This window comes from Ranitomeya imitator, chromosome 1 (assembly GCF_032444005.1).
Source record: "Ranitomeya imitator isolate aRanImi1 chromosome 1, aRanImi1.pri, whole genome shotgun sequence".
Classification (NCBI taxonomy): domain Eukaryota; kingdom Metazoa; phylum Chordata; class Amphibia; order Anura; family Dendrobatidae; genus Ranitomeya; species Ranitomeya imitator.
The window spans coordinates 967,713,928-967,736,619 of record NC_091282.1 but is presented as its reverse complement, the minus strand read 5'-3'; the positions used below and the strand labels follow the sequence as shown (position 1 = coordinate 967,736,619).

At 42.8% G+C, this 22,692-nt stretch overlaps 1 protein-coding gene across 47 annotated transcripts in view; it reads left to right on the top strand.

The window, feature by feature from the left end:
- Nucleotides 1-22,692, top strand: part of ANK2 (ankyrin 2) — a 732,820-nt gene that overhangs the window by 514,804 nt on the left and 195,324 nt on the right. For all 47 annotated transcript variants that reach the window (XM_069743800.1, XM_069743822.1, XM_069743806.1 and 44 more), the window contains 4 exons: nt 3,601-3,699; nt 5,566-5,664; nt 20,745-20,843; nt 21,169-21,366. In XM_069743800.1, the coding sequence (XP_069599901.1) occupies nt 3,601-3,699; nt 5,566-5,664; nt 20,745-20,843; nt 21,169-21,366 (495 nt within the window). The remainder of the gene's footprint in view (nt 1-3,600; nt 3,700-5,565; nt 5,665-20,744; nt 20,844-21,168; nt 21,367-22,692) is intronic.

Here is a 22,692-nt window from a genome sequence, read left to right as displayed (position 1 = left end):
ACCTCTGTGTGTGGCTTGAGACCACTGAAGCCAGTGATTAACTGCAGCGATTGTGCAGGTAGACTGCAGATGACCGAGACCAGGTGGCCACTGCCTATACAAAATGTTTGTCCTGGTCAACCCCTCTAAATATGGAAGTCAACAATTGAGTGCAGGATTCGCCAGAACACACGCACATGATGTCCATCGTATTCAAACATTCAATGCGCCCTTACAGCTGGTGAAATAAGTATTGGAACAAGTCACCAATTTTCTAAGTAAATTTATTTCTAAAGGTGATATTGACATGGAATTCTCACCAAAGGTCGTTAACAACCCATCCAATCCACACAAGCAAAGAAATAAAACCATAGATAGCCATGAATTAAGTTATGTGTAATAATAAGAAATGACACAGGGAGAAAATATTGAGTAAACTTACTGAAATTTATTTAATACTTTGTACAAAAGCCTTTATTGTGGTGACCGTTTCAAGAAACCTCCTGTAAGGAGAAACTAGTCGCATGCATTGCTCAGGTGTGATTTTGGCCCGTCCTTCCACACAAACGCTCTTCAAATCCTGAAGGTCCCATTTGTTCCTTCTATGAACTCTGAACTTCCTTCCACACATTTTCTATTGGATTCCGGTCAGGTGATTCGCTATCACCCTTATTTTCTTTCTCTGAAATCAATTGAGAGTTTCCTTGGCTGTATGTTTGGAATAACTGTCTTGCTGGAATGTCCACCCTCGTTTCATCTTCATCATCCTGGTAGATGACAGCAGATTTGTCCATTTATCCTTTCTTCACTTACTGTACATGAAATTTTTCAGTACCGTATGTTGAAAAACAGCCCCACCTCCCACCTCTAAATTTCACTGTTGGTCTGATGATTTTCGGGAGATATGCAGTACCTTTTGGCCTCCAAACATGGTGTGTATTATGGCATCTGAAGAGGTCAATTTTGGTCTCATCTGAGAGAATGATATTCTCCCAGTATTTCAGTCTTTTCTAAATGTTGTTGAGCAAAGTTTACATTTGTTTGAACATGCTTTATGTTCAGCAATGGAGTCTTGTGTTGTGCCATGGAGGCTGAGTTCTGATTCCAGGTAGCTCTCCACAGGTGGCCCTTGGCTTTTGGCCAACTCTTCTGACAATTCTTTTCACTCCGCTGTCTGAAATCTTGCGGGGTGCTCCTGGCCGGTTTATGGTGAAATTCACTTCATGATTATGGCCCCAACAGTGCTCACTGGAACCTTCAGTAGTATAGAAATTCTTCTGTAACCAGTGTTATCAGTATGTTTTGCAACAATAAGTTTACGAAAGTCTTAAAGACAGCTCACTGGTGTTACCCATCATGAGGTGCTACGTGTTGTGAATTCTGCTCTTGGGTTCCCTCCAGTGGTTGTAGCTGGGAATGCAGTTGTCTCCGAGTCACAGTCCTGGCCAGGTGTATCTGCTAATTGCTGTTCTGACTGGGATATTTAAGTGTGCAGGATTCATTAGCCCTGGCCAGTTGTCAATGTTTCTTTGGAAGTATTGGATCTCTGCCTGGCCTCACCTGCTTAGCTGCCAGTTCAGCAAAGATAAGTGTTTATTTCTTTTTCTGAAGCACACTTGCTGTGTGCTTATTTTCAGTGCTGATCTTTTGTTTCTATTTGCTCCAGCTTTGACTGTGTCAGTTGCTTTTGTCAGTCTGGTTGGATTCTCTGGAGTTGCAGTTATACTCTCCACATCTTTAGTTAGGTGGTGGAGTTTTGTATTTTCTGCTGTGGATATCTTTGTAGTATTTTTATGCTGACCGCTTAGTGTCCTGTCCTTTTCTATTTAGCTAGAAGTGGCCTCCTTTGCTAAGCCTTTTTTCTGCCTGCGTGTGTCTTTTCCTCTCCAACTCACAGTAATTATTTGTAGGGGGCTGCCTATCCTTTGGGGGTCTACTCAGAGGCAAGATAGTTTTCCTATTTCCATCTTTAGGGGTATTTAGTTCTCCGGCTGTGTCGAGGTGTCTAGGTTTTGTTAGGCACACCCCACGGCTACTTCTAGTTGCGGTGTTAAGATCAGGGTTTGCGGTCCGTATAGTTACCACCTACTCCAGAGAAAGTTTTCATGCTGCTCCAAGGCCACCTGATCATAACAGCTACGTGCGTGGCACCTTGGTGATGAGACGCCTTTTTATAGACCATCAGTTGAACCAGCTGATATTATTTCACTAAGTGGCAGGATTGCTTTCTAATTACTGATAGATTTCATCTGGTGCCATGACTTTCCATGGCTTTTTGCTCCTCGTTCTTCATGTGTTTAAAGGGAACCTGTCACCCCGTTTTTTCAAGATGAGCTACAAATACCGTTAAATAGGGGCAGAGCTGTGCTTTACATTAGTGTATGTTGTGAGCCTTTATTCCCCACCTATGCTGCCGAAATACCTTTGTAAAGTCGCCGTTTTGGGCTGTCACTCACGCTGGCCAGGTCATATGGGCATGGTGACAGCGCTGTTTCTCCCCCAGATCTCCGTTGGTGGCGTAGTGGTGTGCGCATGTCCAACTGGCGAATCCACTGCGCAGCTTGAAGGAAAATAGCGTGATCTGCGCTATTCAGCCGTTTATCGGTGGGCGCGGCCATCTTTGTGAGGCCGCGCGTGCGCAGATGGTTCTTCTTGGCTTCCCGGGGCTTCAGGAAAATGGCCGCGGGATGCCGCGCGTGCGCAGATGGCGATCGCGGCGGCCATTTTCCTGCAGCCGAGATGCGAACTCGGCTTCAGGAAAATGGCCGCCGAGATCTCCATGTGCGCATGCACGGCATCCCGCGTCCATTTTCCTGAAGCCCCGGGAAGCCGAGAAGAACCATCTGCGCACGCGCGGCCTCACAAAGATGGCCGCGCCCACCGATAAACGGCTGAATAGCGTAGATCGCGCTATTTTTCTTCAAGCTGCGCAGTGGATTTGCCAGATGGACATGCGCACACCACTACGCCACCAACGGAGATCTGGGGGAGAAACAGCGCTGTCACCACGCCCATATGACCTGACCAGCGTGAGTGACAGCCCAAAACGGCGACTTTACAAAGGTATTTCGGCAGCATAGGGGGGGAATAAAGGCTCACAAAATACACTAATGTAAAGCACAGCTCTGCCCCTATTTAACGGTATTTTTAGCTCATCTTGAAAAAACGGGGTGACAGGTTCCTTTTAATACTTTGTCCTCGTGTCATTTCTCATTATTCACATGACTCAATTTATGGACATGTATGATTTGATTTCTTTGCCTGTGTGGATTCGCTGGGTTGTTACCGACATCTGGTGAGAATTTCATGTCAATAGCAACTTTAGAAATATATTTACTAAGAATATTGGTGATGTGTTCAATGCTTATTTTGCCCGCTGTGTGTAATCTGATTTTTTTCACCCTGATGTTCCCCAGAATAGACCCTTTACTAATGAAGTCCAATTGTTGCTAAAGTTAATTTGGCTTCCTGCTGCCTAACATGTTTCTCTTATGTACTGACCCTCCATGGACCTCCATCCGTGCCCTGATGTTTCTTACTGCCGGCTAATGCTTCCTCACACAATGTAGTGAGAAAAGCTGTTGCTTATGATTTACCTTGTTGTTTTCTTGGATTTTGCAGAGTGGTTTTACACCTTTACACATCGCTGCTCATTATGGAAACGTCAATGTGGCAACGCTTTTGCTGAACAGAGGAGCCGCAGTAGACTTCACAGCAAGAGTAAGAATATTAAAAATTGTTTAAAGCCAAACTCTATTTATTTAATAATAATAATAATAATCTTTATTTTTATATAGCGCTAACATATTCCGCAGCGCTTTACAGTTTACACACATCATCACTGTCCCCGTTGGGGCTCACAATCTAAATTCCCTATCAGTATGTCTTTGGAATGTGGGAGGAAACCGGAGTACCCGGAGGAAACCCACGCAAACACGGAGAAAACATACAAACTCTTTGCAGATGTTGTCCTTGATGGGGCTTGAACCCAGGACTCCAGCGCTGCAAGGCTGCTGTGCTAACCACTGCGCCACCGTGCTGCCCTGTATTTATGTTTTTATCTTTATTTTCAGTCATATATAACGATTATTTAAAATGTTGTGCCAGTTAAATCTCTCAATTCTTTATTAGATCACACAAAACAATCATTTTTCTATTAGAATAATGAAAATGCACTTTTGTAAAAAAATTGTTACATACATGTCATGGCGCCCCCTGGTGTTCCATAGGCTCCTGTACATCTTGATATCTTACTGTTTGATGTGCCTGCCCCTGGCTGCGTGATGAAGGAATAGATAAATCATGAATACTGTGCAATCAACATAATTCTATGATAAATATATTCTGTACTTTTAGATGGGATTTTCTCCCACTAATTTATACTGTAACTGACTTGCATATTATTAATATATCTTAGCACAATGCTTGCTGAGGAATATTCATTAGGGGGTCCTCTTAAAGAAGAAGTCCCAGCAAAATTTTTCTTGGATAAATTGTCCTGATTCCTTATGTAAGATGTGTAAGTGTATTGCTATAGTTACCTATCGTTGTCCTATCTTTTGATCCCTCGTGGGCGCTCCTGTTCTTTGCTTGCTCACACAGAGGTCGATGTGTGGGGTGCAGCTACACCCTTCAGTGTAACCCTTCTATGTAAGCCTCAGAACAAGGCTCCATAGACTTACACCAAGAAAGTGACTTCCGGCTCACACATAAACCCTTGTGTGAGCCGCTTAGTCTGGTTGCATCTCATGTGGGTAAGAAAAGGTCCGGAGGGCCCCGGTTTCGGGGAAGACTGGGATCGGTAAGTACATGAATACACTTACACATAATTGCACAGGTAAATACAACAAGAATAAAACTTTTTGTCGGGTCTTCTTCTTTAAAATTGTTTCTTCAGAAGATGATTGGGCAATTGTTTGACACCTTACATAGAGCGACCATGAATTGGATTGTCCAGAGACCCCACTGCAGCTCCAGACTCATTCTGACGCTAGACGAACCCTTTAGACTTGTTTGCTTCCCAGTGACAATCACTATAAGACAAAAGATTCGAAGAACATATAAGATGCGTTAATGGCCACAAAAAGGAAAAAAATCTAAGCTAATATTTGTTAACACCTAATATTAGTGACAGATTGAGTTTAAAGGGCACTTGTCAGCATATTTTGTAAACCCATCCATGTGTAGGATGCTATATTGCGGCATATTTGCGGTGTGTAATATTTGCCACATTTCCACCACATCTAAACATGGTGCTCTGAGCCACAAGATTGTGGAGCTGCGCCCTGGCATGTGCCAAATGAGAAGTGGCACGTATGACATACTATACTTGAACACTTTACATCTTACCTAATGATCTTCAGTGGTGAAGTTATTTTAGATTGTTCTTTTATTTCGTGCCTTGATTAATTTAATTAGTTCAGCTTGAACTGATGTTGTCCACTTGAATTCCACACTTATATAGTAAGTAAAATGTGTTCTTCTAAGAACACATTTTCCCATTTACGTGAATAGCATAATGTGCCTTTTCCCAGTGGATAGATTCCCACAGTGTTGTTAAATACTTTTGTTAATTTTACCACACAGAATGGAATTACCCCATTACATGTGGCTTCCAAAAGAGGAAATACCAATATGGTGAAATTATTGCTTGACCGAGGAGGACAAATTGATGCCAAAACCAGGGTAAGAAGTAACCAACTTACTGTCTGCAACATATGTATGCTTGAACTATTTCATTTAGTAAATGCCGTTTGACAAATTATTTGAACTATTTGAGTGGAAATATATATTGCTCAAAAAAATAAAGAGAACACTAAAATACCACATTCTAGATAAAACTGAATTAAATATTCCAGTTGTGGTCCTGCTGCTTGGCCTTCTATGGCACCTCCACATCTCCAGGTGTACTGGCCTGTCTCCTTGTACCATATCTGCTCCATGCTCTGGACACTGTACTGACAGACACAGCTATCCTTCTTGCCACAGCTCACATAGATGTGCCATCCTGGATGAGCTGCATTACCTGAGCAACTTCTGTGTGTTGCAGACACCAACTCATGCTACTGTACCTTTAGGGGTGAGAGCAATGACAAAATGTAAAACTGAGCAAAACAACAGCGAAAAAGGACGAGAACAGAGAAATGGTGTGTGGTCACCCCCTGCAGAACCACTCCCTTAAAGGGGTTGTCTTGCTAATTGCCTATCATTTCTACCTGTTGTCCGTTCCATTAGCACAACAGCAGGAGAGATTGATTCACAATCAGTGTTGTTTCATAACTGGACAGGTTGATTTCACAGAAGTGTGATTGACCTTATTAGGATAAGGGGATAACCACTCAGATGCTGTAGTTGCATTGAAAAAAGTCTCCGAGGCCCTCCTTCAGAATCTGCCATGGCATGGCCTAATTCATTCTGTAACTCTCACAGTCAATAATGCTTTTTTTAAACATGGGCAATTTTTACATTATGATTGCAGGCATACTCACCTTCGAACACCATTGGGAAGTCTGTGCCACCTATGGAAGTGGTGTCTGCTCCGTTTGGAGGTCACAGGATGCCTCAGCTTGTGAGTGGCTGTGTGTGTCAGGTGACTAGAGGATGGTGCGCTGTTCTGGTCACCTGACCTCTGCAGCACTTTTGTGACTCCTAAATGGAGCAAACACTACTCCAGAGCTGGATCTGTGGTGCAGCTGGAAGGTGAATGCGCCTAGGTTTCTTATTTTACACCATCCATGACCTAAAAAATGTTATTTCACTGTGGGATAATCCCTTCCCTTTATTTAAAAAGGGGATGGGAGAACTACAATACCCAGATAGATTAGCGAAATTAGGATTATTTAGTCTAGAAAAAAGACGACTGAGAGGCGATCTAATAACCATGTATAAGTATATAAGGGGACAATACAAATATCTCGCTGAGGATCTGTTTATACCAAGGAAGGTGACGGGCACAAGGGGCCATTCTTTGCGTCTGGAGGAGAGAAGGTTTTTCCACCAACATAGAAGAGGATTCTTTACTGTTAGGGCAGTGAGAATCTGGAATTGCTTGCCTGAGGAGGTGGTGATGGCGAACTCAGTCGAGGGGTTCAAGAGAGGCCTGGATGTCTTCCTGGAGCAGAACAATATTGTATCATACAATTATTAGGTTCTGTAGAAGGACGTAGATCTGGGGATTTATTATGATGGAATATAGGCTGAACTGGATGGACAAATGTCTTTTTTCGGCCTTACTAACTATGTTACTATGTATTCTATAACGTGCACGGTGGTAGACATGGTGGACTTGCTGTTTGTTTACAATTTCACCTCTCCCCCAACAAAATTAACCCCTTAGTGACCGAGCCAAATTTTTGAAATCTGACCAGTGTCACTTTATGTGGTAATAACTCTGCAACGCTTCAACAAATCCCAGTGATTTTGAGATTGTTTTTTCGTGACACATTATACTTTATGATATTGGTACATTTTGTTCAACATTTTTTGTGTTTATTTATAAAAAATATCAAAAATTTGAGAAAAATGTTAAAAAATTAGCAATTTTCTAAATTTGAATGATTATCCCTTTAATCCAGATGGTCATACCACAGCAAACCATATAACATTTACATACACCAATACATACCATACATACACCAATAACATTTCCCACATGTCTGCTTTACATCAGGACCATTTGTAAAATATTATTTTATTTTGTTAGCAGTTTAGGAGGTTTAAAAATGTAGCAGCAATTTTTCATTTTTTCAAAGAAATTTACAAAATTTATTTTTTTAGGGACTTATCCATGTTTGAAGTGACTTTAGGGGTCCCATATATTGGGAAACCCACAAACGTGATACCATTTTAAAAACAGCACCCCCTGACATATCAAAAACTGCGGTCAGGTAGTTTATTAACCCTTCAGGTGCGTTACAGGAATTAATGCAAAGTGGTATGACAGAAATGAAAATGTGTATTTTTACCACCTAAATGTCTCTAACTTCTAAACAGATTACTACAGCCGTCAGACTCTAAGGCCGCTATTTGGCCATGAATTGCCATGGCAAACATCAGGACAACAAAATCATGATCTGAGGGCACCAATTGGGACAAAGAAGAAGCCCCCACGCTCTGTTAACCATTTAGAATGATGTAGTCACTATTGACAGCAGCATCTAAGGGGTTAAACAGATTTAGATGGTGCAAATACTGATCGTGGCTGGTACAGCAAGTTGTCAGCTATAGTGTAAAACTGACAGATGCTGGATTGTCATCTGTATGGGGAGGCTATTCTCTTATATCTCAGGTCAGTTAAAAGGCGTATTGGCGGTCATTAAGGGGTTAAACTAATAATAGCAATCAATAAATGCGTTCTTATGATCAGTCAATAAATGTACTGTTCATAACATAGCGGGTAAATTATAGTCTGAGTAATGATTGCCACTCTTACGCATCCATTTTAACGTACTGGGTCACGCATGTGATGATGGATGCTATTTGACACTTTGTGAGTACAATGTGGAAAAGATCTATATGTTTAATGTGTATGATTTTTACTGGACTCTGCAGAATGAAGCAAGGCAGACTACTGCCCTGTTTTATACTTTTTAGTGTGTAATAATGTCATATACGGTCTGCGTAATACCATGAGATTGTGGCAGAGTAGATCTCTAATATTGAAAATGGTAATGCAGAATTGTGCAAAACTACTATATGGTCACTTTGTCAAAATTGTCAGGGTACTGCAAAGCTACTGTACCAAACTGAGATAGGTTTTTGTTGTGAATTCTGTGGCAGAGCTCCCTCCTGTGGTCACAAGTGGTACTTCGACTGATTCTCTCTGTGAGCTTCCGTTGGTGGAGGAGAGTGGTACTGCGGCTTTTGAGTTTCCTTCCTCAGGTGATGTGGTGAAGTCGTTAGGTGCTGCTCTATTTAACTCCACCTAGTGCTTTGATCCTGGCCTCCAGTCAATGTTCTAGTATTGGACCTGTTTCCTCCTGGATCGTTCCTGTGGCCTGCTGCTCTGCATAGCTACGTTCGGCTTTGTTAGTTTGTTTGCTGCTTTTTTCTGTCCAGCTTGCTTATTTGTTTTTTTCTTGCTTGCTAGAAGCTCTGGGACGCAGAGGGTGTACCTCCGTGCCGTTAGTTCGGTACGGAGGGTCTTTTTGCCCCTTTGCGTGGTTGTTTGTAGGGTTTTGTGTTGACCGCAAAGTTACCTTTCCTATCCTCGCTCTGTTTAGTAAGTCGGGCCTCACTTTGCTAAATCTATTTCATCTCTATGTTTGTCTTTTCATCTTAACTCACAGTCATTATATGTGGGGGCTGCCTTTTCCTTTGGGGTATTTCTCTGAGGCAAGGTAGGCTTATTTTCTATCTTCAGGCTAGCTAGTTTCTCAGGCTGTGCCGAGTTGCATAGGGAGCGTTAGGCGCAATCCACGGCTGCCTCTAGTGTGGTGGGAGAGGTTTAGGGATTGCGGTCAGCAGAGTTCCCACGTCTCAGAGCTCGTTCTATGTTTTTGGGTTATTGTCAGATCACTGTATGTGCTCTGACTTCTATGTCCATTGTGGTACTGAATTACCTCATCATAACCGGTTTTATTATTATAGTTGGGAAACCTTTTTAGCTTTCACTCTTATAAGTATTTACCTATTAGTATACATTTTACTTTTGCAGTTGTATATCCTAATGATTACTGTTTAAAGAGGATCTGTCAGTAGGTTACCACCGTCCTAAGCCATCGATATGATCATGAAAGTTGAATAAAATGATACCTTGATATCTGCAATCCAATGTTTTATTCCAAAGAAATCCACAATTTGCTTAATATGTAAATGATCTTTTAAGATCTATGGGCCGGACAGAGATCTCCCTGACAATCTGTCTCCAGAACTTATTTGATTGAAATGAGGCATTTCCAGTGTGAGACATGTAATAACTGACAGTCTGATCTACATACTGGTAACACACCCTTTCATTTAAAAAAATGCTCTGGAGGCAGATTCTCAGGGAGATCTATGTCCAGCCCATATATCTTAAATGCTCATTTACACATTAAGAAAAACATGGATTTCTCTGTCATATGACATTGGATCACAGATATCATCATTTAAATCCACTTTCTTTGCCCTGAATGCCCATATGGACGGCTTAGGGTTGATTCTACTGACAGATTCCTTTTTATAGCTTGGGTTCAGGCACATTGGAGTACATAGAGTACCTTAGCTGCCTCCTGAGTTTTCTCCTCTTAGCTTAATGGAGAATGAGTAATGGAAGCATTTAGAGTTTTGGAGGTCCTTAAATAATTCAGAACATAATGAAGATATAAATCTGCCGAGCAATTAATTATAAATGATAAAGTTGCATCCATTCTTTTGAAAATAAGGAATCTTTAAATAATTTATTTTTAAGTCTGGATCTGTTTTTCTAATTTAATTATGTAGAATTGTTAAAGGGGTGGTCCGAGACCAAAGGTGACTTTCATACTTAATGTCTATATAGCTATACTCTAACCACTTTTCTACTATACTTAAATTATATTATCTACCATTCCGTATGTACTCTAACTTCTTGTCTGTTTTTTCTTTTTTTTTTTATTCTTCTGATGACCGTTTGTTTGAGTGTCACCGCATCCACTGGAGATTCTCAAACAGGATGTCTTCAGGGGGTCAGGGCTGTGATCGCTGGTGCAGCTGCCGTCCCCCCACCTGAAACGAAGCGTCAGGCGTGACCTCTGATTCAGGGGCTGTGCTAGACCCTGCTCTGCTGAGCTTGTGAATTTGTCAGCTTCGATACATGCTCAGTATGCTATTTCCCTTTGCATGCACACTGGCATTGCTCTCCCTTGCCAGATCGAAAGAGCAGTGACGAGCTGGCAAGAGAGCGCATTGTCAGTGCGCATTGAAAAGTAGAGAATGGGGCAAGCAGGGAAAGCAGTGACCGGCCCAGTCTCTGAAACAGATGTCATTGATGAAGTCCCATGTCTGGGTGGTGATATCTATTTCTTAGCACTCAAATTATTAAACATTATTGGAAGTAAAAAATGAAAAACACAAAAAACAAGCCCACAGAAAGTTAGAATAGAAGGAATGGTGGGGAATATTTAATGAAGAATGTTAGAAAAGTGGTTAGATTATAACATTTAACAGATGGATATTTAGTATTTTACACACCTTTGGTATTGGGGAACCCCTTTAAAGGGAATCTGTCACCAGGCTTTTGCTAACCTATCTGGGAGCAGCTTGATGTAGGGGAAGAGACCCTGATTACAGTTAGGTATCATTTACTGGACTGTTTGCTGCAGTTTTGATAAAATCACAGCTTTATTTGATGCAGAGCTATCAGTTCTCTGAATGCTGAGCTCTGTATATACCACTGATTGACAGCTTCCTGTGTACACTGTGCATAGGCAGAAAGCTGAAAATCAGTGGTGTTGGGATATGCAGATCTCGTAAATATAGAAGACTAAATGGCAACACGTTTACTAGTCCTCTAGACATGGTCTGACAAAAAGTCATTTTATCAAAACTACAGCAGGAAGCCTAAAAATGGACACTTCCCTGGAATCTGTATCCCTGTTCTCTACAAGTGCCATAGTAATCTTTATTGCTAGCTTAATTTAAAGGGAACCTGTCACGAACTTTATTGCTTTTAACTGCTCGTAATGTCATGTTAGTGATGCACATTGTGTCTCTAACGTTTGTCTGAGGCAAAACCGTCCCAATATTTAGCGCAAAAATCACTTTTTATACTTAAATGGTTGCCCCACATACAAGTGCCTTGCGAAAGTATTCGGCCCCCTGGAACTTTTCAACTTTTTCCCACATATCATGCTTCAAACATAAAGATACTAAATGTACGTTTTTGGTGAAGAATCAACAACAAGTGGAACACAATTGTGAAGTTGAACGAAATTTATTGGTTATTTTAAATTTTTGTGGAAATTCAAAAGCTGAACAGTGGGGCATGCAATATTATTCGGCCCCTTTACTTTCAGTGCAGCAAACTCACTCCAGAAGTTCATTGTGAATCTTGAATGATCCAATGTTGTCCTAAATGCCTAATGATGATAAATATAATCCACATGTGTGTAATCAAGTCTCTGTATAAATGCACCTGCTCTGTGTGTCTCAGGGTTCTGTGTGAAGCACAGAAAGCATCATGAAGACCAAGGAACACAACAGGCAGGTCCGTGATACTGTTGTGGAGAAGTTTAAAGCCGGATTTGGATACAAAATGATTTCCAAAACTTTAAACATCCCAAGGAGCACTGTGCAAGCGATCATATTGAAATGGAAGGTTTTTCATACCACTGCAAATCTACCAAGACCCAGCCGTCCCTCTAAACTTTCATCTCAAACAAGGAGAAGACTGATCAGAGATGCAGCCAAGAGGCCCATGGTCACTCTGGATGAACTGCAGAGATCTACAGCTGAGGTGGGACAGTCTGTCCATAGGACAACAATCAGTCGTATACTGCACAAATCTGGCCTTTATGGAAGAGTGGCAAGAAGAAAGCCATTTCTCAAAGATATCCATAAAAAGTGTTGTTTAAAGTTTGCAACAAGCCACCTGGGAGACACACCAAACATGTGGAAAAAGGTGCTCTGGTCAGATGAAGCCAAAATCGAACTTTTTGGCAACAATGCCAAGCGATATGTTTGGCGTAAAGGCAACACAGCTCATCACCCTGAACACACCATCCCCACTGTCAAACATAGTGGTGGCAGCATCATGGTTTGGGCCTGCTTTTCTTCAGCAGGGACAGGAAAGATGGTTAAAATTGATGGGAAAATGGATTGAGCCAAATACAGGACCATTCTTGAAGAAAACCTGTTGGAGTCTGCAAAAGACCCGAGACTGGGACCGAGGTTTGTCTTCCAACAAGGCAATGTGTTGTGAATTCTGTGGCTGAGTTCACTTCTGTGGTCACAAGTGGTATTGCAGTCTCTGGGCTTCCTCCCTCAGGTGTTTTGGTGAGCTCGTTGGCTGCCTTGCTATTTAGCTCCACCTGAGTCTGTCTTCCTTGCTCCTTGTCAATGTTCCAGTGTTGGATCTGAGCTACTGCATCTTTCCTTGGGCCTGCTGCTCTGCTAGATAAGTGCTTCTAGTTTGTTTACTGTTTTTTCTGTCCAGCTTGCTATTAACTTTTGCTGGAAGCTCTGAGAAGCAAAGGGGTGCACCGCCGTGCTGTTAGTTCGGCACGGTGGGTCTTTTTGCCCCTTTGCGTGGTTTTCGTTTTAGGGTTTTTTGTAGACTGCATAGTTCTCTTTGCTATCCTCGCTCTGTCTAGAATATCGGGCCTCACTTTGCTGAATCTATTTCATTCCTACGTTTGTCTTTTCATCTTGCTAACAGTCATTATATGTGGGGGGCTGCCTATTCCTTTGGGGTATTTCTCTGAGGTAAGTCAGGCTTGTATTTCTATCTTCAGGCTAGTCAGCTCCTCAGGCAGTGCCGAGTTGCATAGGTAGTTGATAGGCGCAATCCACTGCTGCTTATAGTTGTTGTGAGGATAGATCAGGTACTGCAGTCTACAGAGATTCCACGTCTCAGAGCTCGTCCTATTGTTTTTGGTTATTGCCAGATCTCTGTATGTGCGCTGATTACTGCACGCTGTGTTGCCTGATTGCCAGCCATAACAGTACAAGGAGCCACACCAATGATTTCCAATAGAGGGAAAAAAGAAATCCTGACATCATTTTTTTTTCTTAGCTCTGTCTTCAGTCTTTTTTTTCCCCTAGACATTAGAGTGCTTCAGGACACAGCTGTGGACATGGATATTCAGGCTCTGTGCTCCTCAATGGATAATCTCGTTGTAAATGTACAAAAGATTCAAGATACTATTGATCAGAAATCGATGCTAGAACCAAGAATTCCGATTCCTGATTTGTTTTTTGGTGACAGAACTAAGTTCCTGAGCTTCAGAAATAATTGTAAGCTATTTTTGGCCTTGAAACCTCATTCTTCTGGTAATCCTATTCAACAGGTTTTGATTATTATTTCTTTTTTGCGCGGCGACCCACAGGACTGGGCGTTTTCTCTTGCACCAGGAGATTCTGCATTGAGTAATGTTGATGCATTTTTCCAGGCGCTGGGATTGCTTTACGATGAGCCTAATTCAGTGGATCAAGCTGAGAAAAATCTGCTGGCTTTATGCCAGGGTCAGGATGATGTAGAAGTATATTGTCAGAAATTTAGGAAATGGTCAGTACTCACTCTGTGGAATGAATCTGCACTAGCGGCTTTGTTCAGAAAGGGTCTCTCTGAAGCTCTTAAGGATGTAATGGTGGGATTTCCTATGCCTGCTGGTTTGAATGAGTCTATGTCCTTGGCCATTCAGATCGGTCGTCGCTTGCGCGAGCGTAAATCTGTGCACCATCTGGCGGTATTGTCTGAGAGTAAGCCTGAGCCTATGCAGTGCGACAGGACTATGACTAAAGTAGAACGGCACGAACACAGACGTCTGAACAGACTGTGTTTCTATTGTGGTGATTCTACTCATGCTATTTCTAATTGTCCTAAACGCACTAGGCGGTTCGATAGCTCTGCCGTTATTGGTACTGTACAGTCCAAATTCCTTTTGTCCATTACCTTAATGTGCTCTTTGTCATCATATTCTGTCATGGCGTTTGTGGATTCAGGCGCTGCCCTGAATCTGATGGATTTGGATTATGCTAAACGTTGTGGATTTTTCTTGGAGCCTTTGCAGTGTCCTATTCCGTTGAGAGGAATTGATGCTACACCTTTGGCCAAGAATAAGCCTCAGTACTGGGCCCAGCTGACCATGTGCATGGCTCCTGCACATCAGGAAGTTATTCGCTTTTTGGTACTGCATAATTTGCATGATGTGGTCGTGTTGGGGTTGCCATGGCTACAAACCCATAATCCAGTATTGGATTGGAACTCTATGTCGGTAACCAGCTGGGGTTGTCAGGGAGTACATGGTGATGTTCCATTTTTGTCTATTTCGTCATCCATTCCTTCTGACATCCCAGAGTTCTTGTCGGACTTTCAGGATGTATTTGAAGAGTCCAAGTCTGATGCCCTACCTCCGCATAGGAATTGTGATTGTGCTATCGATTTGATTCCTGGTAGTAAATTCCCTAAGGGTCGTTTATTTAATTTGTCCGTACCTGAACACACCGCTATGCGCAGTTATGTGAAGGAGTCCCTGGAGAAGGGACATATTCGCCCATCGTCGTCACCATTGGGAGCAGGGTTCTTTTTTGTAGCCAAGAAGGATGGTTCGCTAAGACCGTGTATTGATTACCGCCTTCTTAATAAGATCACTGTTAAGTTTCAGTATCCCTTGCCATTGATTTCTGACTTGTTTGCTCGGATTAAGGGGGCTAGTTGGTTTACTAAGATTGATCTTCGTGGTGCGTATAATCTGGTGAGAATCAGGCAGGGAGATGAATGGAAAACGGCATTTAATACGCCCGAGGGTCATTTTGAGTATCTGGTGATGCCGTTCGGACTTGCCAATGCTCCATCTGTTTTTCAGTCTTTTATGCATGACATTTTCCGTGAGTATCTGGATAAATTCTTGATTGTTTACTTGGATGACATTTTGATCTTCTCAGATGATTGGGAGTCTCATGTGAAGCAAGTCAGAATGGTTTTCCAGGTACTGCGTGCTAATTCCTTGTTCGTGAAGGGATCAAAGTGTCTCTTCGGTGTGCAGAAAGTTTCATTTTTGGGGTTCATCTTTTCCCCTTCTACTATCGAGATGGATCCGGTTAAGGTTCAGGCCATCCAGGATTGGACTCAGCCGACATCTCTAAAAAGTCTGCAGAAATTCCTGGGCTTTGCTAATTTTTATCGTCGCTTCATCTGTAATTTTTCTAGCATTGCCAGACCATTGACCGATTTGACCAAGAAGGGTGCTGATTTGGTTAATTGGTCTTCTGCTGCCGTGGAAGCTTTTCAGGAGTTGAAGCGTCGTTTTTGCTGTGCCCCTGTGTTGTGTCAACCTGATGTTTCTCTTCCGTTCCAGGTCGAGGTTGATGCTTCTGAGATTGGTGCAGGGGCGGTTTTGTCACAGAGAGGTTCTGGTTGCTCAGTGTTCAAACCATGTGCTTTCTTTTCCAGGAAATTTTCTGCTGCTGAGCGTAATTATGATGTGGGCAACCGAGAGTTGCTGGCCATGAAGTGGGCATTCGAGGAGTGGCGTCATTGGCTTGAGGGTGCTAAGCATCGCGTGGTGGTTTTGACTGATCATAAGAACCTTACTTATCTTGAGTCTGCCAAGCGCTTGAATCCTAGACAGGCCCGTTGGTCGTTATTTTTTGCTCGTTTTGATTTTGTGATTTCATACCTTCCGGGCTCTAAAAATGTGAAGGCGGATGCTCTGTCTAGGAGTTTTGTGCCCGACTCTCCGGGGTTATCTGAGCCGGCGAGTATCCTCAAGGAAGGAGTCATTGTGTCTGCCATCTCCCCTGATTTGCGGAGAGTGTTGCAGAAATTTCAGGCTAATAAACCTGATCGTTGTCCGGCCGAGAAACTGTTCGTCCCTGATAGGTGGACTAGTAAAGTTATCTCTGAACTTCATTGTTCGGTGCTGGCCGGTCATCCAGGAATCTTTGGTACCAGGGAGTTGGTTGCTAGATCCTTCTGGTGGCCATCTCTGTCACGGGATGTGCGTGCTTTTGTGCAGTCCTGTGGAATTTGTGCTAGGGCTAAGCCCTGCTGTTCACGTGCCAGTGGGTTGCTTTTGCCCTTGCCGGTCCCGAAGAGGCCTTGGACACATATTTCGATGGATTTCATTTCTGACCTTCCCGTTTCTCAAAAAATGTCGGTCATTTGGGTGGTCTGTGATCGCTTTTCTAAAATGGTCCATCTGGTGCCCTTGGTTAAATTGCCTTCCTCCTCTGATTTGGTGCCTTTGTTCTTCCAGCATGTGGTTCGTTTACATGGCATTCCTGAGAATATTGTTTCTGACAGAGGTTCCCAGTTTGTCTCGAGGTTCTGGCGAGCCTTTTGTGGTAGGATGGGCATTGACCTATCTTTTTCCTCGGCCTTCCATCCTCAGACTAATGGCCAGACCGAACGAACCAATCAGACCTTGGAAACATATCTGAGATGTTTTGTTTCCGCTGACCAGGATGATTGGGTGTCATTTTTGCCGTTGGCTGAGTTCGCCCTTAATAATCGGGCCAGCTCGGCTACCTTGGTCTCTCCATTTTTCTGCAATTCTGGGTTCCATCCTCGTTTCTCTTCAGGACAGGTTGAGTCTTCGGACTGTCCTGGTGTGGATTATGTGGTGGACAGGTTGCAGCAGATCTGGACTCAGGTAGTGGACAATTTGACCTTGTCCCAGGAGAAGGCTCAGCTTTTCGCTAATCGCAGACGCCGTGTGGGACCCCGACTTCGTGTTGGGGATCTGGTTTGGTTATCTTCTCGTCATATTCCTATGAAGGTTTCCTCTCCTAAATTTAAACCTCGTTTTATTGGTCCATATAGGATTTCTGAGATTCTCAATCCGGTGTCTTTTCGTCTGACCCTCCCAGACTCCTTTTCCATACATAATGTATTCCATAGGTCGTTGTTGAGGAGATACGTGGCACCTATGGTTCCATCTGTGGAGCCTCCTGCCCCTGTTTTGGTGGAGGGGGAATTGGAGTATATTGTGGAGAAGATTTTGGATTCTCGTGTCTCTAGACGGAAACTCCAGTATCTGGTCAAATGGAAGGGTTATGCTCAGGAAGATAATTCCTGGGTTTTTGCCTCTGATGTCCATGCCCCAGATCTTGTTCGTGCCTTTCATGTGGCTCATCCTGGTCGGCCTGGGGGTTCTGGTGAGGGTTCGGTGACCCCTCCTCAAGGGGGGGGTACTGTTGTGAATTCTGTGGCTGAGTTCACTTCTGTGGTCACAAGTGGTATTGCAGTCTCTGGGCTTCCTCCCTCAGGTGTTTTGGTGAGCTCGTTGGCTGCCTTGCTATTTAGCTCCACCTGAGTCTGTCTTCCTTGCTCCTTGTCAATGTTCCAGTGTTGGATCTGAGCTACTGCATCTTTCCTTGGGCCTGCTGCTCTGCTAGATAAGTGCTTCTAGTTTGTTTACTGTTTTTTCTGTCCAGCTTGCTATTAACTTTTGCTGGAAGCTCTGAGAAGCAAAGGGGTGCACCGCCGTGCTGTTAGTTCGGCACGGTGGGTCTTTTTGCCCCTTTGCGTGGTTTTCGTTTTAGGGTTTTTTGTAGACTGCATAGTTCTCTTTGCTATCCTCGCTCTGTCTAGAATATCGGGCCTCACTTTGCTGAATCTATTTCATTCCTACGTTTGTCTTTTCATCTTGCTAACAGTCATTATATGTGGGGGGCTGCCTATTCCTTTGGGGTATTTCTCTGAGGTAAGTCAGGCTTGTATTTCTATCTTCAGGCTAGTCAGCTCCTCAGGCAGTGCCGAGTTGCATAGGTAGTTGATAGGCGCAATCCACTGCTGCTTATAGTTGTTGTGAGGATAGATCAGGTACTGCAGTCTACAGAGATTCCACGTCTCAGAGCTCGTCCTATTGTTTTTGGTTATTGCCAGATCTCTGTATGTGCGCTGATTACTGCACGCTGTGTTGCCTGATTGCCAGCCATAACAGCAATGATCCCAAACATAAAGCAAAATCTACAATGGAATGGTTCACAAATAAACGTATCCACATGTTAGAATGGCCAAGTCAAAGTCCAGACCTCAATCCAATCGAGAATCTGTGGAAAGAGCTGAAAACTGCTGTTCACAAACGATCTCCATCAAACCTCACTGAGCTCGAGCTGTTTGCCAAAGAAGAATGGGCAAGAATTTCAGTCTCTCGATGTACAAAACTGATAGAGACGTACCCCAAGCGACTTGCAGCTGTAATCACAGCAAAAGGTGGCGCAACAAAGTATTAAGTTAAAGGGGCCGAAGAATAATGCACGCCCCACTTTTCAGTTTTTGAATTTCCACAAAAATTTAAAATAACCAATAAATTTCGTTCAATGTCACAATTGTGCTCCAATTGTTGATTCTTCACCAAAAATTTACATTTGGTATCTATGTTTGAAGCATGATATGTGGGAAAAGGTTGAAAATACTGTACCTTGTGTTTGTCATCGGGGTAACTTTTCAGTCATGGTCAACGAAATGTGTTTTGAAATTCTACATTGTATTAGCGTTCCTTCCCGTCACTGCTCCCTACATAACCGCAATCTCCAAGGTCAAGGATGGAATAAACAGGCTCAGTCAGAGTAGTGCAACAGGAGAGAACCAGAGCAAGTATCATCTATAACTGCCAGCTGGAAACAGGGAGTATAATAGTGTGTAAACCCCTAACAAAGCTCTCAGCAAGGAGCTAATAAAACAACAATGTCCAGGAATTAACTAACCCACAAGGTCTCTTTCTGGCCAGCACCACAAGGACTATAAATGGAACTGCTTCAGTGCCGCCACACATCATCTGCAATGAAAGTGCACCACCACCTAGCGGCAGAAGTAGAAAGAGCTAGTTCAGCTATTGATGTTACAGTCCTCCCTCCCTCTCCTAAGAAGGGCCTCCAGACCCGTAAGACCAGGCTTATTAGAAAATCACTGATGGTTGTCAGCATTGATGTTACTAGCCAAAACCCAAGATTTTTCCTCTGATCCATATCCTTCCCAGTGTACAGTATACTGCAGGGACCATTCCACCTGTAGCAGTATCGCCTTGTGTCGTCTGCAGCTGCATAAGTAGAAAAGGCGAGGTCGGATATGGATGTCACACATATATTGTGATTTCTGTGGATACGGTATAAAAGTCAGTAGCTAAGGAGTCAATTAAGATATTAGCTAACATCGAAAGGAAATCTAAAGCATTATGTATCTTATCTGGTCCTGCTTAGCATCCTGATTTCCCTGTTCTGCAAGATGATAGGATTATATTACTGGATAACTAAATTGCTACTGAAAACTACATCTTATACACTATATAGTGCTCCAGACTGTGAAATGATGAGCAATAACAGCTTGTTCTTAGATGATTTTGAAATATAGCCGTAGGCACTACTATAGGTTGTGGTGCTCAAGTAGGTGCCCAAACCGTACAATGTTAAAGATAAACTTGGCACACACGTAGTGAGATGCAGTGAAGATTTAATAGAAGGAGAGCACATACAGTATTGACGTGGATACCGCGTCCGCTAGTCGCTGCACTTGCGCCGGATACGGCCTTTTTCTCGAACTGACCCTTTGCCTGAAGTGGGGTTAACCCCTTGTTGACCCAATTAACTGTAAATGCTCTATGAGAGGTACATTGATGAAGGTCTAATCTGTGACCAAAACGTCAATACTGTATGTACTCTCCTTCTATTAAATCTTCATTGCATCTCACTATGTGTGTGCCAAGTTTATCTTTAACATTGTTCTTAGATGATTGGCATCCAATTGACAACTTGGATCATTGAGTGTACCGGGAACATTACTTTTAAACCTATAATATATAGTTGAAGGTATTTAAACACCATAGAAGTTGTAGTTCCATTGTATGCAAATTAGCTCTTCTCCAGAAGGAAGAAAGAATAGGTAGCTAATGAACGTCCAATGGGTGGTGATAAAGAGCTTTCTTCCTCTTGGCTGGGATTATTTGCATACCTTTTCCCAGGGGCTGCAGTCCGCCAATATTCAAATGGTGAAACAGGGCCTCCTAGCTAATATGGCAGCTGATATAAAAATGAAATGGCTGTTTTTTTTGCAAATTATGTACATTATAGCTAGTGTTTTTAAAATGCTAAGTATGTTGATATTATTAAATGCCTAAAGGGTTGGGGCTTGTTATTTGTCGCAGGACGGACTTACACCGCTACACTGTGCAGCACGGAGCGGACATGACACTGCGGTTGAGCTGCTTCTAGAGAGAGGAGCACCACTGCTTGCGAGGACCAAGGCAAGTGACTATTTAGTATGTCTGACTATTAGGGCAGGAGCAGACGGCTGTAACTTCTGTCCTCCGAGAGAATCGGGTTAATTATGCAAATGGCACCCCTTAGTTTTTGGGCTTATTACCCATTTTGGGTATGTTGCTGTGATAAGAAACAGCACAGGGATGTTGGCTGGTAAAGTCTCTTGGTAAAAACCTAATAATTCTAGGATCACAGTTTAGCTTGTCATAAAGAATTACTAGGTTGGTGTAACTGTAAGCTTGAGGGTTTTCCTTGGCATGGAGGGCTATTCTTACACAATTAAAGGCTCGTTTTGTTGACTTTTTGTAGAATGGACTGTCTCCACTTCACATGGCCGCCCAAGGAGACCACGTGGAATGTGTGAAGCACCTGCTACAACACAAGGCACCCGTAGACGATGTCACCCTGGACTACCTGACAGCGTTACATGTTGCAGCCCATTGTGGACATTACAGAGTAACCAAGCTTCTTCTCGACAAGAGGGCAAACCCTAATGCCCGCGCCCTGGTGAGATCTCATTACTTTGTTCTACAGCAAATAAAATAAAGTTTACATCAAATATTCCAGTTGAGTAAAATATACTAAAGTTATAGAGACATGGATTTTAATTTTTTTAATTCTTGAAATCTTCGTGCTTGAACCAATTTATTAAAGAACATCTGTCACCAAAATGCTCTTGTAAATTTAATCTGTGTAATGTGATCAAATTTGCTGCTCATCATAATAAAATAACAATTTTATTTCTGTAGTGCCAACAAATTCCACAGCACTTTCCAAATCATGAAAATTAATTGGCGACTGACTAGTGGAATAAACATTCAGCAATGTCTTCTGCTAAGCGACAGCTGATTGGCTTCTATGTAGGCTCCCATTCACTTCTGTACAACAGTTACATAGTTACACAGGTTGAAAAAGACCTAGGTCCATCAAGTTTAACCTTTCTCCATCAATTGTTCATTTTGTCACTAAATTAACTATAACCAGCAATGTTATGTGTCCATCCCTTTTTTTTTAAAGCTGTTAGGCTATGTGCACACGTTGCGGATTTTGCTGCAGATCCGCAGCAGATTGGCCGCTGCGGATTCACGTTGTACAGTACCATGTAAACGTATGGAAAACAAAATCCGCAGTGCATATGCTGCGGAATAAAAACGCGCGGAAACACAGCAGTGTTTTTTCCGCAGCATGTCAATTCTTTGTGCGGATTCCGCAGCATTTTACACCTGCTCCATAATAGGAATCCGCTGGTGTAAAACTGCAGGTGGAATCCGCACAAAAACTGCAGTAAATCCGCAATGCGGTTTACCTGCGGATTTTGCAAAAAACAGTGCGGAAACATCCACACACCAATCTGCAACGTGTGCACATAGCCTTATAGTGTCTGCCATTATTACCTCTTGTGGTCGGCATTCCACAGTCTGACTGCTCTAACTGTAAAGAACCCTTTTCTGTTTAGTGGCTGGAATCACCATTCCTCCACACGTAATGAGTGCCCCCTGGTCCTTAGAATGGTCCTTGGAAGGAATAAGTCATGTGCCAGTCCTCTGTACTGACCACACATATATTTATACACCTAAATGAGATCCCCTCTGAGGCGTCTTTATTCTAAGCTGAACAAGGCCATGTTTTCCAACCTCTCATCATATGAGAGGCCTTCCATCCCGTGTAATAATCTAGTTTCCTGCCTTTGATCTGGTTCTAATTTCTGAATATCCTTTTTTAAATATGGACCTCAAAACTGGATCCCGTATTCTAGATGTGGCCTCACAAGTGATTTATAGAGGAGTAACAATACATTGGGATCGCGGGATTTTATCTTTTTATACACCCTAA